This window comes from Nipponia nippon, unplaced genomic scaffold (genome assembly GCF_047370975.1).
Source record: "Nipponia nippon isolate SJK-2023a ecotype South Korea unplaced genomic scaffold, ASM4737097v1 scaffold_3, whole genome shotgun sequence".
Taxonomy (NCBI): Eukaryota; Metazoa; Chordata; class Aves; order Pelecaniformes; family Threskiornithidae; genus Nipponia; species Nipponia nippon.
In genome coordinates this window covers 53,706,602-53,723,683 of record NW_028262347.1, presented here as the reverse complement: position 1 = coordinate 53,723,683, position 17,082 = coordinate 53,706,602, and the positions used below count along the sequence as shown (strand labels likewise).

Below are 17,082 nucleotides of genomic sequence, written 5' to 3'. Positions count from 1 at the left end.
GCAGAAATTTCAGAGGAGAAGCCAATGCCCCATGTATCGGTGAGAAATGTGATGGCAGGCACTGGGCTTCCTGTCACCAAGGAACACTTGGTGGCATTTCTGACTTGCCCTGCGTGTCTCTGTGGGACCACATGCCTGCACCAGAGCTGGGCTGCCACCCTGAAATGGTGCAAAAAAACACTGTCCAAAACAGGCTGCTGGTGCTCCTCTCCTAGGGCTGTCTTATGGGGAAATACTCTTTGCTATCAGCTTTGGCACTGCGCAGTGCTGGCTCTGCCTGGTTCTCAGCAGGCATTAGCCAGCACATGGTGGAGGTGCAGTGATGTTCTACTACAGACTATAGGATTGCCTCCAAATCCTCTGGCCATCCACATGGTTTTAGCTCCAATCATGCTTTTAGCAGAAATGATCATGTTTTTTTCACACAAAAAGGAAATGCACTTGCCTGCAGCATTTCAGGGCTAGAAGGTGGGGTGAAAGGTCTGGAGAGCAAATACCTCTCTCATCAGAATAAGTTGAAGCATCTCACATTGTTGTGACTGTGTATTTTGTGTTGTGATTTTCATTGTGACTCTAAAGTGAAGAGCCTGACTTCACCTGAAGCAGTTTATTCCTATTAAATCACTCGTTCCTAAACAATCTCCTCCTATCTCCTTCAGTCACCTACTTTAATCCCCTTCTGTGCTCTTTATTAGGTTTGGAAATTCCTATTAATAGGTAGCAGAAAGATCCAATGAAAACTGATAAAAGAGGCAGGGAGTGGAAAGAAAAGGATCAATACTGCTGCTGCTGTTCCCTCCTCCCCAACCCGGCTAATTCTTCCAGCTGCAAAATCCTGGCAAGTAGCACTAGGCGCAAACCCAGGAAGATGGAGAGATAGTGAGCTTTGAGTACCTTGATTGCCAGTTACTCTGTACATTTAAATAATTTACTCTGTTCTCATTACAGCTAGATGTGATCAGCACTGAGGCTGCCTGAAATTGCTTCTGCAACATGTTTCTGCAGTTCAGGGACTGAACTCTGCACTAGCTCTGCTCTGGATCCTGTAGTGAAGCAAATCCCTCTGAACTTTGCAAGGGCAAACTTTCTGACAATGTCATCTCTCTCTTATATTTTCACACTTGCTAATTTCCCTTGATGACCTGCCACACTGTCTCTAGCATCAACTGCCTATATTAATCATATTAAACATGCTCATTAAATACTAATCAATAAGAAATGAACCAATAGGAAATGAATAATCATCACCCTATTAGCTAGAGAACAGCTCCATAGGGAACTTGCCTATATACCAGTCAGTACATTTTTCTATCTCTGAGAGTGTATATGCCAGCAGTGCATTTTTTCCAGCTCCTACCTGCCCTTTCAGGCATCTTTTATCACCCTGCAAGGAGAAATCCAATTTAGAACTTACTGGCATAGCTAAAAAATGATACGTATAATATTTCCTGTGTAAGGAATACAGCACTCCTACAGCTATTTTTAAGGAGTTTTAAAACAGGGAATACAATTTAATGAAATCAACTACTTCCCATATATTATTTATTTGCTAATATTTATATTACACTTCACTTTTGCAAACTATGTTCAATGTGAAAAAAACCCTAACACCATCTATCTCTCTACATCTGAAAATCTATATTAGGAGTTTTGTATCCTAGGGGGGGATTTTCTATTGTAATGACTACTGTTTCTTGCTTTTATGTAACTGGTCATAAGAAAGCATAAACTTAGTATGCTTCTGTGACCTACAGAAGCATAGGCATGATGTTTACTTACGGGTAGCCCAGTTCCATGAAGTTATTCCAGGTCTGCTTTAGCACCATTATAATACCCATTTGCATACAGAGATCAATAAGGCATCCACTAGGGTGGCACTACAGAAAAAAAGAAGCAAAAGGTTAAACAGAAATTATGCAGAGTTTTTAAGCATTTCTCAAAGATTGTAAGTGGATATTAGATAATTTACTTAAAGGCAATTAAATGCTATTCTCTTTAATTTTTTTAAAAATATGAACTCATGGGAGCATATGAGACTATCATACCATGAGCCTTTTAAGCTTATAGTCTAATCCTCTGCAGAAGTCAGAATCAGTTGAAACCAATGCAGTTTTCACATTAGTTAATATGTTGTGCAACTATGGGTGGGACAGAGGCAAAGGCTAACAAGTTTCTTCAATGATTTCAATAGTTTTTGGGGAGGGTGACTGTGCCTCAAGTAAAAGAATGAAGAGAAAATTCCTCCTGGCTGCACAGGCAGTTTATGCCTAAAGGATAGACCTAATACAGTTTATTGAGTACTATTCAATGTATATGACTGAGTGGACTATGCAAACCTATTATCTTCTCGAAGAACTAAAAATCTCTAACTGTCAAACAACAGTTCTCAGTGTCTCTTGCTGAGTGCTTGCTTGCTTTAGCAGTGGCTCCAGGCCTTGAAGAAGTGGTGCTGCTTTTAGGAGAGATGCTCAGCTAGTACAAATTTAAGTAATTCCACAATTTTTCATCTAGTATTGGAAGAAACAGAAAAGGGCCAAAAACTTTCTGCCCTTACACAGCATTTTGCACAATTGACTTTGCAGATCCAAACAGTGGAGGTTCAAGCTGTATTGTTAGATCCTGGGTATTATGGGTAAGTCGAACAGATCACTGTCATAGAACTGGAACTACTTCTCTTTAACTTTTAGGGAGAAAAAAATTGACATTTGTTATAACCTGTAACAAAATGTGATACGAATTTCTTATACATACTGCATTATACAGTGCTCAGAAGTACGGTCCCTGCTGAGGTTTCTGTTGACCTCATTCAGCATCTCTTTAGATTAACAAGGTGGCAGATAATTTTTTTTTAAATTAACTTTTCCAGCATATTATTAAATCATCATCCTTCTACTTTTAGGAATCAGTCACACGAGCCAGTATAACATGAGAGGCAGGTGCAGTATTAATGAAGTAGCAGTGATGTTACAACCATAACATCACTAATGCACTTTGTACATTGTGGTCTGAATATGCCCACAGACACTGGACCAGACTATATCATGTTATTAAATGTCTTAGACTTGGCTTCATCCAACAGGTGAAGAGAGGGTTATTGGAGGGATATCTGGGCATTATATTCTATATTATGTTTCTCATAAGACCTAATACAGATATGGTCAGTAAAGTTGAGGCTTTTTTATTAGACATTTCTTTTATTATTAGACTTTTTTTTTTTCTCTGAGAAAGGCAAAATAGTAGGGACTACTAATAGTAGCTTCCACCAGCAACTGACCCAAACTGTAACACCTCACTGCTGCACTTCCCTCCCAAACCTGGTTCTTTGCTCCTCCCATCTCTGCTCCTGCAAATGAGGTTCTTTCCCTGTTCTCTGATGCCTCTGTGAGATGATTCAGCCCAGTAACTCATCAGAAAACTAATTCAGCCAGAAAAAGGAAGCATTTCCTGCTGATACAGGGAACTGAATAGGCTCCTCACAGGGCTGGACAAGCCAGAGCCAGTGCAGAGGAAGAGGAAGGAGCAAACTTCTCGAGGAAGTCAAAGGAAGAGCAGAACTGTCCTCTTTTGGCAGCAGCAAGCAGTTAGGTCAGCTTGGCCCCTCTCAGACTTTGGAAGGACGTTCAGTGAATTTCTCTCTGCTGGTTTATCAATTTTTCTTTCCTTGAATGTATGGAATTCACTACTTCAAAATTAGGATTTTTTTTTCAAATTATTCCTTTTTTTTACTAGTGTTTGGATGACCTCTATTAATCAAAATATTTAGATATCTGGAAGTGTTTGTAAATTCATGTTGGCAGTGTAAAACCTGCATTTTCCACTTGCTATTTGTCATATATTTGCAAAGTTATTTCAGTTATTCAGCTGTGAAGCAGGAAAGAAACCATGGGATTTGAGTGTGCAAATAGCAGCACTGGGCTACATGACTGATCCAGAAACTGCTGCTGTTCATCTCCAGTAACTGTCAAATGGTTTTTGAGTTCTGAATGTATTTGCCACAAAAATGGGATTGGTCCTTGAGTGATTTGCAAAGCCAACCTCTCATTGCTCTCCAAATCCATTTGGTTTTATAGACATGGAAATTATGCCAGTAGCTCTTTTGGGAAGTTTGCTCAGTTGTTTTCATCAATTTTCAAGTACATTTTATGCGTCTGGATTTTTAAGTTATTATTTTATTATTTTAGCTGCCTGGTCAGCAAGGCTAGAACAGCTGAGAAGAAAGGATTTTTTTAGAAGCAAAAAGTTGTCAGATTCATATCTGACTTTGATTCATTTCAAGGATGAAATATTCCCAATATAAAAAAATGAGTAATGTTTAAACCATTTGATACCACTATCCAACTGTAATGCAAACACTAAAACTGCTAGCATTGAAAAGGGCATATATATCAATATGTAGATGTTTTTGTAGCAGATGGTACCGTCAATAGTGTGGAGTTAGACAGCAACTGAAAACCCAATAACACACTCAAAAATACCTAGACAGAGTTATGTGTCTGCCCCTGCTTGCATTCACTGCATCTGCGGACAGCAGATAAATCAGTGTGTAGTTAGCGCACACTCACCTCTTCCAGTCTCCACCGGTTTATCAGCCTTAAGTAGGCACCAGGGTGTCCTGTAAATCTTTAACATAGGAATATACATCAACTATGTTGTGTAAGCAGTCTGTTCACAGTAGTAGAAGAAAGCTCACACTGTTGTTTTAATCTAATGTCATCTTCGCATGATTGATATAACTATAAAAGACGTTATGCTGCAAAAAGTTTTGAGGGATTCCTGGAATAATTTCTATGAAGCGCTAAGTATATTTTTACTTCCAGTTTTATTTCAATACCAAACACACTGCTGTTGTATATTCAGCATATGCAGAGAAGAGAGAAAATCTGAATAAAACTCTTCATCTCAGTTTGGAAAATGGCTTTCAACTGCCAGTCCATTTCCTTACACCATAATGTGGGCTGTGATATCTGCCTTCCGGTGAAATCAGTGAAAATGCTAGTTTTCATTAGGAAGGCATAATTTTCTTACTATTCTCCCATGTTTTCTCCCAAAATGATTCCCACAAGTTCCCACATGCAAATAATCCATATTGATGGATTCTTCTACTCAAGCCTCCTCTACTCAAAGGCTCTTCTTTTGCTTTTAGGGGACTTGCAGAAAGAGATGTACAATTATTTATATATATATATGTATTTCATTTTCTGTGGAAAAAAACCCAATTGATAGCTCATAATTCACTCTTAACAGCCAAAATCATATAATAGAAGCAGCAAAGTATTCAGGCAGTTGGAATAGATGATCATTCTAGTGAACGATCCTTCCAACTGAACTATTCTACTCTATTCTGAAAGAAAAAGACACAGTGTTCAGTTATATACTTACCTGTACAAATTATACACATAAAGACAGAGTGAAGTGACCTGCATGTGTAGTATTGTGGGATGCATCAGTTCCCAGCAGTGAAATTGTTAAAAGTTAGCATTGAGCCAATGTGGTGCTAGGAAATGAAAACTACATCTGTTTCTGGGCTTTTGAAAGGAAAATAAAACTGCAATCTCTCCTGCTTTGCTAGTATGGAATTTGCATTTTGAGATGTGTGATAATATGGTCCCATTTTGTTTCATTACAGACAATTTTATTTCTTTTCTCTACTTCATTTTGCCCATATGAGGGTGCAGGCATCAATCCTACCTTCCAAGGAAGAATGCTATATAAAAGGTAGAGCTGTTCAGATTGACAAACTGAAAAAGAAACATTTTCAGAGTGAAGCTGTTCTCCCATTCAGATTCGGTACGAGGCTGCTCTGTGAAGAAAGAGAGCAGAGTTTCAGGTTTAATCAGGTTAACAAATTCCCTTGGCACAAAGGCTGCACACACCTATCAGAGCTGGCAATGTATTTGTAAATTAGCCTGCTCATTTCAAAATATAAGATCACAGAAGAAATTGTGTCCAAAAGCAGTACACAGCAAGTGAGCTTGTAAAGACTTAGAAATCTCTGCTGATATCTGGATATATGTATTCCCAGGAGACTGTAAGAAAGTCATCGAGGTAATGTGTATATTAAACATCCCTCCTGGGTTCCTGCATGCTTTACAGGCTCAGACTCTTCTCTTGTTTCCTTTTCTGCAACCTACCATAATGACATTGCCAGAAAGCACCCCACTACAAGCTATGTAAGTGCCTTTTTGTTAAAGATGTCACACTGAACCGGAGCAAACCCTCCTCGTAATTCTGTTTCATGGATTTGCCCACCATGCTGGTACCTAAGGACTCTAGACAGGTATCAGTGGAGTGCCACTGCATGACTCCCACTCCTTGTACTAGGGAGCTCATCACAGAAGACTGAGAAAAAATATTTTGCAATGGATGGGGTAAGACAAATGAGAAAGGGGAAGACATATTCTTCCTTTCAGGTAGGCCCTTAATCTCCATCTAAAGAGATATCAAGACAGAAGTTAACAAAACAACTTCTATGATAACACACCAGTACCATGTCCTGGAACCACTTTCCAGTTGGCAGGAGCTTGTTATTAGTCAACCATTGCTGTGAACAGGAGTAACCAGAGGAGAAGTGGAGGTACTAATGGTGATTCTCACTATCGTAATGGTAGTACTCATATACTACTTCCAAATGAGCCTCCAGTAAAGTACTGGAAGTAAAGAAACAACAACGATAAACTAGATTCTCTTTAATTATAGCTGCCCTATCCATGAGGAAATTTCAAATAGACGCATCAACAAAACCATAAAACAGACCATAAGTTAACAACTGTGTTAGTGATTTGGAAATGCCTGTCAAGAAACCCAAGTTTGTGTGTATGCCAGTACATAGCTATTTAGCTAAGTAGAAAGAAATAAAACATTGTAGATTTTTGGTGCTAGTCTGTGGGAAGGACAAGTTTGACTTTAACAAGACTGCTGCAGCTGAAGCTTTGCTCATATGCCCATGAGAGACAATGGCAATGCTCTGGAGGAGCATGGACGTGAGCTCTGAAAAAGGTCATGTAAAGGGTGAAGAAAGACATCCTGAATGTAGCTTTGCTGCCAGTCCAACTCTGAGCTTATTACACTGATAAAGATCGTTCAAACCAAATCAGCTACTTATGCCATCAGAGTGAAAACCACAAAACAGTCTGAACACTGTCAGAACAGCTTGACCCACTGAGTTTTCATACAGGTGCTTTCTGTACAGGCCACAAGAAGCAGATCTACCTTGATGATAACCTGGCAGAAAGTAATCAAGCTTCAAGGTCTCTAGACCATATCTTACTGTCTCCAGGGTGTCACAGGGAGTAAAAGGGCATAGCCTGTGCAAATCATATACTTGAAAGTCATATTTCTCAACTGTAACTAGCAGGTATCTTTTCCATGGATACAAGATGGCAAAAATACTTTAAATTTACAGCATACAAATGAGGACTCTCAGTCTAATAAGAAACAACAGAATAAAATGCTGTCTTACACAGATGTGCTTTGAATGCATCACCTATAACTTCCCACATGTAGAAAAGCCCTGACACTAGCTAAAGTCAGCTGTGTGTTTCCCTTGAGCAGATACCAAAATCTGTCCACCTGGTCCAAAATACCTTACTGAACATCATCAATGTACAAAGGTATGCAGAAGCTCAAAATAATCTCCTCAAACCACTTCTACACATGCCATAATATGGTTTGCTTAATAGGCTTTCAGCAAGAGTCTCCTTTCAGGCTTCTTGACACTAAGGAGCCCTTGCCAATTGCCACCAACTACTGCAATCTTCCAGCATGATCAGGATCTCCAGAGGCTTTGCCTGAGCCATGGATATATGAGTGACAGCCTATTGCTACCCCACTGAGAGTACACACTGTCCTTAGAAAACATGTCCTTATTCTAGCATAAAGATCACCTGTATGGGTAAGCTGAAAAGATTACAGAAACTTAGAACACCATTAGAGTTTAGGTGTTGGTAGAATTCATGAGTCACCTAGTTATTTTCCCTCCAAATTACTACCCCTCTTAAAGGCATATATTTGATAGTCAATAAGCATCTTTGTTTCAAGCTATAAATTTGGCTTCCAGAAGTGATTCCCCCATTTCCAGGTCTTCGCAAAACCTGCGGGTTGTGAGTGCTCAGTCTCTCTGAAAACTCATGCTTTTTCCCCCCAAGGTAACAATTTGTTTAAGTTCTTACAAGGTAAGGGGCTGGAACAAGAACGAAGCATGGCAGGTGGGTGATTGTTGTCACCGCTGATTGAATGGCACTATAGCTTAGTTTATATACTCCTTTATTATAAACTTAAGAAAAACATTAATTCCTATAGATTGCAAATCAATCAGGACTTTTCATATTTATACAGACAGCTTGAATGCTATCACAGTATAGGGATCAAAAATCAGTACAGTATCATTCAATTTTGTATTTAACACTGCTTACCTAAATTTGTCAGGAAAAGAGCAACCTTTTCATACAGCTGTAACAGAGAAGAAACAGCATCTTAGATAAGTGACCTGCTAAAAAATATAGAACTGCTTTCTAAGTAGAGTAATTGCTCTCACATGTTACATCGGACATCCAGATGGTCTCTGTGATGTTCTGATAATGATGGTAATAAAACTATATAGTAATAACACAATAATGATATAATCAAACAAAGAGCAGTAATATTTTTAAAGCTTATACTCAGCTCTTTTCATCCACAATATATGGAGAAAAACATGCTGTCACTGTCCCTATTTTACACACACCTTGAAAAAGGGTCAGATAACTTTTCCAAAAACACAAAGCAGAACAATAGCACAACTGGGATTTTTGTTTCAGTTACTTATGAAACATTTATCTCACAAAAAAAAAATCACTCTAGTAAGAGCATGCTCAGATATGTTGGGTATTTTGGGCTTTTTGGTTTTGTTTGGGATTTTTTTGGTGCTGAAAGGAAAGACACTAGGGAGACAGGGTTGCTTCAGAGAAAGTCTTTAGTAATCCCCACCACCAGACACATTTCTTACTCAGAGTCAGTGACATTGTTCTAAAGCCTAAGCGGTACTTTCTGCGCCCAGCAGACACCATGCTCTCAAACTCTCTGGGAAACCACTAACTTCATAAAGCTTGCAAAAACTAACTTAGAGGGTTTTCACAATTAGTACTTGCAAAGGGGCTTTGAACCTATAAAGTACATCACCACCAACATCAGTATTAGTGTAAATTAATACAATTTCCATTTTCTTTAAATGAGTCCAGAGCTTGTTCCCACAAAACACTAAACGTCCTTAACTCGCACTGATGCTTACAGGGATATGAAGCTCCTCATATTTCAGGCTCAAGTGCTTACTTATTCCTCAAGTGCATATCAGCAATGTTTCTTTTCATTTGCAGTTATCCTTATAAACTCTTACTTAAATTGAGTTATGTACAATTTACAGACCAAACTGCCTGCTTAAGAACTAAAGCCATCCTGAATGATCTCATCCATGTTAACAACCACTTCTTGCTTAGAATAGCTTTTTGCTGCCTTTGGAGTAAACAGTTTTGTTTCAAGTAATGAAAAAGGTGGTTTCTTCTAGGTTTAAAAGCATCTCTTAAGGGCAACTGTAAAACTGCTAAATGTCTGGGTGGTTTATATCCTGATTTTCTTTGTTGATATTTTATAAATGTACATTGCTCTGCAGAAGGGGGTATTGAAACTGTATTTTATTGCTATTCTTCCTGGAACAGTATGACTGTGTTAGAGATTCTGTTAACAATGTTTGGATCTAATTATCTGCTACTGCAGTTTATCACTATTAGTCCCAAGGGGCCTTGTTTAGGATCATATTCTGTTCTGTGTTCATATTTTCTATGGGCAATATCACTGGAATTAACAGGTTTTATTAACCTAGGCAAAGCTAATGATTGTTCCCAGGTCAGGCTGCAGGATTATCTGGGAGACATTATGCCTGAAGGTCATTTCATTTTGCCATGAAGGATGTGTCAGTGTATGTACCTAGCTCTCAGAGCAGCCAGTCTAGAAGTTACTTGTGGTCTAGACCTTTCCCCTGATGCTTAGAGAAGTTATCAACTCATATCAGAATCACTGGTGGTTTTCCAGGCTTCCTAGCAGTGAATTCCCTACTGTTACATACCTCTTGGTCCATTCTGGTTTTATTACTGTATCTTTGCTTGCTCTCCTGCTACTTTTCTTGAGTCACAGTTTGTAGAGGATTCAACTACCTGAATTGCTCCTGGGGAATTTTTATTTTTTTCCCCCACAAGAAATCCCACTACTGTCCTTCAGTAAACTACATTAATCTATCACGGGAAGTGAGGGATTATGTTCTTAAATCCTTCTTTTGAAAAGCTCATGCAGTTTCATATTTTGGGGATCTTTTGTTTCTATGAGCTATATCCAGATCTAAGGCTGTGGTGTTTATTGCATGGTAATGAGTATAAGGCCTAAGAAATCCATCTTTGCAGTGCTCTATTTGATGTATTTTAGGAAGTAAAACAAAGTTTCTCAAAAGGCACCTTCAAGCCATCTTCCATTATTTTAAAAATTTCTCTAAGCTGTAAAACTCTTTGAGAACCAAATAATTTTGTTTGTGCAGTATTTCTTTGTTGCTGCTTCACTGCATATACAATGACTTATACCAAGAGCTTGGAAATAGATGTTTTACTGACATAGATATAGTTTTCTTTTTATTTCTTCTATGCTATTGTGTGCTCTAGGTGGATTAAAGAAAACCCCCAAAAGCCGCAGACAACAAACTATAAATCAAAAATAACATAAAAAAGAGAGCCCTCAGTACAAATTCAGAGAGTATAACAGCTTCCACCTCTTCTTTCTGCCCTTTCTCAGACTATAGTCCCACCTTAGGGAAAACATAGGAAAGTCAACAGGTCTTGATAGACTATCCTAGTCACCGATCCAGTCTTGCCTATGCCAAAGGGAGAAGTGAAGTCCTGCAGCAAAGCCTCTTGGAATTTCCTGCTATATAAATGAGGGGGCTGTTAAAATTAATTTTCAGATGATCTAAATGCTTGGGTATTGCACAGGAAAGAAAGTAGTCTCCAAGCCAGCACTTGGAATGTGCAGGCCTGAAATAACATCTTACACTTTCCCTAGGAAGTAAGTCAGCGTATCTCCTGGAGCAAAGCCTAATATGCTTTTTGCAGAAGACACTTGCTATTGAGTGGGTACAGATACTCCGCCCTGGCTCCAGTACCTGGATGGTTTGTAGGTTGATCCCTCCTCCCCGTTAAAATGCATTCTTATAATGTCAGTTGACAAAAAACTCATAGTAAAAGGCCATACATCTCTTGCCAAGAGCAACTAATAGAAGCCACATTTCTATCACAGCAATATACAGAAGTACCTGCATCTCAATGGAAGGATGAAACTCATTCCCCATCTAATCTGTGCTATACTGTCTTACTGGGGCTGTTACCACATAGCAATTCCATTTATGTCTTTGTCCCAAGTTTGGTTCCCAACCAGTTCACAATAATAACCCGACCTCAGCCAGTCCCCCTACAATGCACCCAGACGGTGTCTCTGGCGTACCCTGGCAAAGGCCATAGGCAGCGCATGGAAGCACTCAGGTCTCCTCAAGTCTCTTGAAGTTTTCAGCCCAAGGGAGTTCTCCTGCATACAGACATTGTGTCTCTATATGCATATCCTTACTGGTAAATTACTGTGAAAACTGCAGCTGGGATTACTGAAACTAGTATAAATAAGAATTAAGCTTGGCCACTGTATTTAAAAAATAACATCAAAACACTAATTAAAAAGAAGAATATTAATGAAACGAACTAAAACCTGCAAACATATGAAAGGGAAAAAAGGGGCAGACGATAAAACAGGAGTATGGACAAGTCTCCCTAAAATATTTTTTAGAACATTCAAACACGCTTTACATAATGTTTGGGGGTTGGAATTGTACTTTACATAAATAGCGAATGATGTCCATAAACAATAATGCCATGTCTGGCAGTGGCCTGCAGACTGAGATATCTACTGATCTGATGGCTTGGGTATAACTTTGGATATGTCAGTTTTACTCACCACATTCAGTAGCATGATGATGCAGAAGTTGATGCACACTGCAGTCCCTGTAGTTGCAACCTGAGAGTTATTCCTGATTAAAGCCCACTTAAAGGCAGCAAAAGTGCTGACAGTCACAACACGGTAAATAACAATGCCAAAAACAGCAGCAATCACCACACAGATCTAAAGGAAGAAAAAATCAGAGAGAAGCAGCTGAAAACTTTCAATAGAACAGTAGTAAACTTCTCCCTGAAACTCTGAAAACTAAAACAATAAAATGAGAGACTTAAAAAATACTTCCATTTTGATTCCAGAGAAAGGTTTCAACATGAATATTCTTCTTATGTGAAGTCCTTTTTATTTTCCATAATGTAAAATATCTTCAAAATCATATTAAAATAATTTTTAGTTTTAAACATTTTCTGGAAAATGTATCTTTTCCTTAGCATTAATATGGAAAACAGTGTTGCCAGCTCTGGGAATTAGAAATTTTCCTTACATGCATGTTCCGTGATGTGCAAAGGCTAGACTCGAGCTGATGTCCCACCTTGATGGTCTCATGTTTGGGATAGGTTTTGTGCTTTGATAGGCTTCACATTTACAGGAAAAATGTCTCTGCTTCTAAGTACTGCCTCAATAACCACCCTGGCAAGCTACCCTAGCAAGCTGTTTCTTGCTACAGTTCTGGAAAGACCCTACCTAGGGAAGGTAACAAATTCAATTGCCCTTGTAATTTCTTCTCTGATGAGACTTCCAGCAACCGTGGTAATTATAATGTGAAAGCCATGCAGCTGGGCCAGGCTGCTAAATCACTTGATGTTCCATATGCAACAGTTGAGCACTAAATAACAACTGTTTTCCATTGTTACCAATTTATGTCACAGTTTAGCAAGCCACCTAAAGGATAAAGAGTTAGGAATTAGCATGGGTGACTCATCTCATAGAAACTCTGACACAGTACCCGTTAGCCACCTCATTAGATAGGGAGGGAGAGTTTCTGCAGTAGAAGACAGATGATTATTTGCAGAAGATAGTCATATTGCAACGGTATGCATAGACAACTTAAACCTACCAAAACTGAAGTATATCTAAACTGATGGAATGGGCAAAATGATTTTGAAAACACTGAATGCTAATCAAACTGTTTTCATATTTTATTAGTTACTGAATTGATTGACATAATCCCAGTGCAGACAAAAAATAAAAGTGTGTGTGAATGTGAAGGGCTGGTTTATTAGATTCCCTGCTACCACATTGGCAACACATAGAAACATTACAAAGTTACTAAGCTAGAGGATTGCCTCTGGATTCCCTGCATAGTGTTGAGGGGAAGAAGGACCACTTTCCTTTGTTAACAGGGAATCACTAACGTGGTTCAGGCTGTATTAGTAACTGCACCGTAAGAGTAAATGCTGTGAAATTTTGAGAACTGCTCTAACTTGAAGTTTTGATAAGCATATATCTCCTGTGCTTAAAGCTATAGTTTTTCAGGAATATTTTTACCTAAATGAGGGAAAATTCAGCATTTTTCTAACTCATTGGAAGCTCATGCTATGCCAGCAATAAAAAATATCTTCAGTGAAAATAACCCTTGTCCTGTTTCAAGAACTGTTATGGGGACAATTTGTGGTGTGTGCAATTCAGAGCAAGGCTACTCTCTTTGACACTTTGAGCAAGATCTGTCACTAGGCTAAGAAGATTAATGACTGCCTTTGCAAAGGAGAGGGAGTGAAAACTGTCCCCCCTTCAAGAAAAAAATGTAGGGAAAATGCAAAATGTTGTGGGTCAATTTTGAGCAGAGACTGCAGTCCTGAGCAGATGTAAGTGTCTTCAAGGGCTCGGTTGGACAGTACATTGGCTCCTCATGCCCAGTGTTTCTCTGTGTGTCTCTGTCTATCCACCTGACATACCAGAGCATGATTCATCTCAATAATGCTCTTGCCTTTCTTGTCCAAGATTGCTTTGGATGATTTTGAAGCCATCAGTTTCTTACAAACCCTCTGCCCTATTCCTTCCCATCTCATTCAAACACAAAGTTGCTGGGCTAGCTCACCCACCTGGCTCTCCACAGCTCCTGAAGTTATACGCATATATCATTTTCTAGCCTCTGGGAAAAGCCCTAGTAAGTTCCATGAGGGTCTGCCAGCTGTGTTTTCAAGATCAGTCCTACCACTGCTGTCATCATGTGAATAACAGTGAATAACAGATTCCGTGAAGTTAGAGGACGGGGGCATTTCAGCAGAAATGCATGCAGCTCTCTGTTAGGAGAGATTTTGCTTCTGCGTTTAGTTTTGTACTTTGGAAGGGGGAGAGATGCCTCATTTTAGGCAAGTGACATCGGTTTCTCCATTTCACTTGCACTAGGAATATGGACCCTCTTTCCTTACCTCCTCAATACACTGAAAAACTAGGACATGTTAAGATCATGAAGCATGCTAGGCACCTTAGTTAGGTTGTCTGTAGAGTTTACAAAGAACAACTGCCTCTTCCATGACATCTCTCCCCATCACTCTGCGCTGTCCACACAGGGAAGGCAAGGAAATCAGTGAGCTAATTCAGTCAGCTGAAGTTGGTGCCTAAATGTGGTAGTGTCACTATTCCGGTATATGCATCGCTACATATAGCCTTATGCATATATCCTTGAAGGAAGGACTTAACTATCTGTGAGCTTGGTGAAGAGTAAACTAGTGCAGGACTTTCTATAAAGTCAGGCTATTTGCTGTGTACAGATTTTCAGCCTGCAGTAAACATGCTAGAGCTCATTTCACTTTCAAGCAGTCATATCCAATATCTTCATACTCTCTCAGCAGACATAATGTTATTTTGTATTTTTTCAACTGGTAAATAAATAAAAGTTCTCAAACCATAAAAAATATTCCAGATGCAGAAACAATGAGTCTGCTGCATTTATCTGCAAATGCTTGATAAGGCTCTGGCTTCCCGGATATGGGGTTCATTCGTTCTTTCTTGGAGTACTTGGCTTCAAACTGCGGACGTATTTCCTCCTAAAGAACAGACAGACAATGTTCACATACAGCACAGCTAGGAAAGATTCTGTAGGAAACTTCAGACCATTCATCAGATCACAGTTATTAGGAATTACATCTTTGAATTCAGCAGCTGGCACAGCTACTGTAAAAGCTGAGCTGGGAAATCAGGTCTCCTTCATGAGAACTAGAATAAATCACTGTACCCATAAAACCATATTGGAAGTATTTAGTAAACTCCCCGATTAGCTACTCATCTAAACAATACTCTTTTCAAACTACATGGCTGTAAGCCAAATCATTTTAAGGTTGATACCACAGAGTTTTCCAGCCTGGTATTATCCTATTGATACTGGAATTCTACAACAAAGAAAAAAGCAAAAAAAAAAAAAAAAAAAAAGCTCCTTTTTCCAAACCCAACTGCAGTTTGCTAGGTAATTGGTTAACTTCCCCTTATCAGCAAAAGCTTCTCAGCATTTGAAGAAGGAGCCGTGCCATCTAATGTTGCTCAATTATTTCCTAACTTGGACAATATTATTAGCAGGAACAGCTTTCAGCAGCAGCAATGTCAAATCCTGCTTTGCCATAAAAACTCTCTCCTGAAATGAAACTTGGGAATTTCTTGGGGAGAGACTTGGTTACATCTGTCTACAGCCTTGTCAGAAGACAGGATTCACCCTTAGTCCAGGTAAGACCTCACGATTTTCAGCTGCAGTAGGGCTACCCCACCACCCTGCCATCCAGGAGGTTCACCAACAGCCACGTGTCCTGTGGCACCTCACCCAAGTCTGACATTGGGGATGCTCGCAGAGACAAGAGAAAGCACCAGGCTGTGAAGAAGAACTCTCACAGCTGTTGGCAGTCTATATACATGAGATCAAGTTTTACAATGCTCTGATGCATACTGGAGAACTGGCCCACGGTACAGCTGGCTACAAGGAAACACAAAGGCAGCTATGGACTGTCTTTGCAGCTTTTCCACCAGGCCTCTGCTGTGCAGTTCTTTGTAACAGCCAAGAACCCAGCTTACTAATTTCAGTCACTTCCAACCTTCAACTGCATTGAACTTTGACTGAAACTTGTAAATGACTGGACCTTACATGACTGCATTGAAATAGGTGAATGTTAACTGCTCATACAAGCCTTTAGAATGTGAATAAAAATAAGATATCCTAAAATCCTACATCCTTTTTATAAAATTCCCCTGGCGGAAAAAAAAAAAGTCATGCCTCATTCTCATTCTCTCAAATTTTGAAGGTACTTTCTCAATACAGTTAATTTCCAAATTCAAGCAACAACCTGGTAACATTAAAAAAAATTGAGAGGCATGTATGCTTAGCTGCAATACCTGTGTAACTAATTATGTACTTGAGGGAACCAGCCCTACGTTAGCTATATACAAAGGCTAAGCATGTTTTTATGGAGGCAGGGTAACACTTTGCTATTATTCTACCTTGCTCAGGCTGTTCCTGCCATATCAGGGCTGAAGGCTGCTGAGCAGACCATAATCTAGCAAGAGAAACAATGCAAGTAGTATTCCTGTGTGCCCAGGGACATTCAGAATGATACAGTGTGATAGTGTTGAAGCAGGGCGCTTGAGAATTGCACCCTGTAGTTTGTGCAAGGTCTCTGCCAGCTGACTTATCGAGTCATATACAAGAAACCCTTTCTTCTCTGCAGCTCCCTCTAAGCCAGGATTTGATTATCTTTTACGATCTGCACTATAGGGAAGTCCTTATCATATCCACCCATCCATGAATGTAGGTATCTCCTATGATCTCCAGTCAATTCAGATAATGCAAATGCTATTTTTACAAGTACCTCTCCACACAAAACAAACTCTGGCATGAACCTTCGTACCTGTTTAATGACACTCAGCAATGCTGAGCACAGCTTGGTGCAGGAAGTGAACAGTACTGTATCTGGCTGAGGTTAATGCTATAAAGAAAGTGACACTGAAGAAAAAGAAAAAAGTACACTGTAAATAGCAACAGAAGCCATATTTCAGCTGGGAGTGCCAGGACCTCTGTGCAATTGGTTTCTTGTTGCACACCCAGCCAAAACCCAGTTACTCTCCCTGTCTCCCACCTTGCACCTC

General features: G+C 39.4%; 1 protein-coding gene across 7 annotated transcripts in view; it reads right to left on the bottom strand.

Moving 5' to 3' along the window:
• The window catches only part of ANO4 (anoctamin 4), a 197,529-nt gene that overhangs the window by 17,233 nt on the left and 163,214 nt on the right, over positions 1-17,082 (bottom strand). For all 7 annotated transcript variants that reach the window (XM_087764788.1, XM_087764785.1, XM_087764789.1 and 4 more), the window contains 6 exons: positions 14,862-15,002; positions 12,016-12,180; positions 8,412-8,448; positions 5,689-5,800; positions 4,563-4,620; positions 1,780-1,877 (listed from right to left, as the gene is read on the bottom strand). In XM_087764788.1, coding sequence (XP_087620914.1) covers positions 1,780-1,877; positions 4,563-4,620; positions 5,689-5,800; positions 8,412-8,448; positions 12,016-12,180; positions 14,862-15,002 — 611 coding nt within the window. The remainder of the gene's footprint in view (positions 1-1,779; positions 1,878-4,562; positions 4,621-5,688; positions 5,801-8,411; positions 8,449-12,015; positions 12,181-14,861; positions 15,003-17,082) is intronic.